At 28.3% G+C, this 2,078-nt stretch overlaps 1 protein-coding gene across 1 annotated transcript; it reads left to right on the plus strand.

Moving 5' to 3' along the window:
* On the plus strand, positions 1-1,064 carry LOC124493448 (cuticle protein 16.8). The gene is made up of 2 exons (XM_047056524.2): positions 1-239; positions 326-1,064. Exons 1-2 carry the CDS (start codon positions 177-179, stop codon positions 704-706), a joined length of 444 nt encoding a protein of 147 aa, XP_046912480.2. The 5' UTR covers positions 1-176; the 3' UTR covers positions 707-1,064.
* Positions 1,065-2,078: the final 1,014 nt, after the last annotated feature.

Raw genomic sequence — 2,078 nt, forward strand, 5'->3', positions numbered from 1 at the left:
TATGAATGAGCCAAAACACGCCATATTGGATGGAAAAAAAATCATGATGATCTCATGATGAACACATAGAAAAAAACATTTTCTCTTGCAAAGATTACCATAAAAGCTTCGAAAAATCTGGCCAAAATCATCAAATCATTATTTGAAATCATTCGTGTTTGTGTGTGTGTGTGTGTATGTTTATTTGTGAAATCAAACGAAATCAAAAAAATTCAGTGATCATCATGATTAATATTAAGGTTCGTTAATTCGATTATTTGAAGTGATCAAATTCAATTTCATTTTTTTTTTTTTTGGTGATTTAATTTTTTTTTCAATCACTCAGGTTTTTGCTCTTACTGTTTTATTAATGGTGGTAGTTGAAGCACGTTCTTATCGTGGTTTTGCACGATCACAACCATTGGTAGCATCATATTCGGCACCAACAGCATCACGTTCAGCTAGACAAGCTGAAGCTGAACCAGCACCAGAACCATATAGTTTTACATATGAAACTACCGATGAATATGGAATGACATTGACACGTTCAGAATCCGGTGATGCACAGGGTAATGTTAAAGGATCATATATGTATCGTGATCCAGAAGGTATATATCGTACTGTTGAATATGGTGATAGTGGTGATGGTTTCAGTGCTCAAATTCAAACCAATGAACCAGGTGTCATTTCACATAAAGCTGCTGATGCTGAATATTTTAAACAATAATAATGATAAAGAAAATAATTATTCTAATGATAATGTCTTTTTTTTATTGATCCAAATATAACCAATTCGCTCATTTTAAACACACCTACACACACAGACACATTTATTTCATCAATCTAATGTCTATGTTGTTAATAAATATTTGTTTTGCCATAAAAATGACAAAATTTAAAGATAAAAAAAATGCCATGTACACATGAAACATTTTCCAGGGAATAATTGGGATGCCAACATTAGAAAATTCTGGTCTAAACATTGACAAACAAGCACACATATAAACATTCTTGATTCTAAATTTTATTTTTTTTACCATCATATGAATGATGATTATGAATAATAAATTGATTATCGAATGAAATGATTAATAATACAATTTGTCTACGATTAAAATTTGGCCATTACATAATTGCAATGATCATTTATAACGATTTGTATTTTTTATTATTTTTTTTTTTTTTTTTTTTTGATCAAAATATCTACAAATCCTCATCGTATTGCATAGAATTTGATAATAATAATAATTTTACAAATGAACGACGGATAAAGAATATTTTCAAACTAGTAGCTGTATACAAGAAAAGGATTTTTTTCCCCTGAGAATGTTTATTCAGAAAACAATGATAATGAAATTCCATACACGCACATGATGATTATAAATATTGTGAACTATCATCATTTTCAATCGTTAATTGATTGATTGCGGTGAAAAAAAAATAAACAGGAAAAATTGGCTTTCTTATAGTTTTTTTTCTTTTGAATGAAAAATTATGTTTACGGTTTTTTTCCATGCGACAAAACAATGGCCTTCAATATTTATATTATATATGCATATTCTGAGAATTTTCTAATTCTGAACAATGAACATATCACACATATTCTCGATTGATTCACATGACAATAATAATTAATTACTTTTTGTTTGTGAATAAATTCTGATTAGAATTCTAAACTCGTAGTGGTGAGGAGAAAAAAAATAATAATAATGATTGCATCGATCAAGGTTTTGTGGCTTTATGTTTATGTTTTGCCATCTATTTTTTTTTTTTTTTTTTTTTTTGATCAATAATAATTATAATCACCCATTGAAAATGGTGATATATTGCAATGCATTATCGATGATGATGATCATGATGATCATCATCATTATTTTTGCCACTGGCCATTGCCAACAACAACAACAAAAATAAGGCCATCCATCTTTCTATCTAAACATTAATTTCTATTAAAATCTTGTACGTGTGTGTATGTGTGTGTGTATGATACTGAAAAAATTGATTTTGATATCTTTGCTGAAATGTTTCGTGTAAAATTTATTCATCATCATCATCATCATCATCATCACAAATCATAACTTGGCTTTTTTAGGAATATT

The sequence above is a fragment of the Dermatophagoides farinae genome, chromosome 6 (genome assembly GCF_024713945.1).
Source record: "Dermatophagoides farinae isolate YC_2012a chromosome 6, ASM2471394v1, whole genome shotgun sequence".
NCBI lineage: Eukaryota > Metazoa > Arthropoda > Arachnida > Sarcoptiformes > Pyroglyphidae > Dermatophagoides > Dermatophagoides farinae.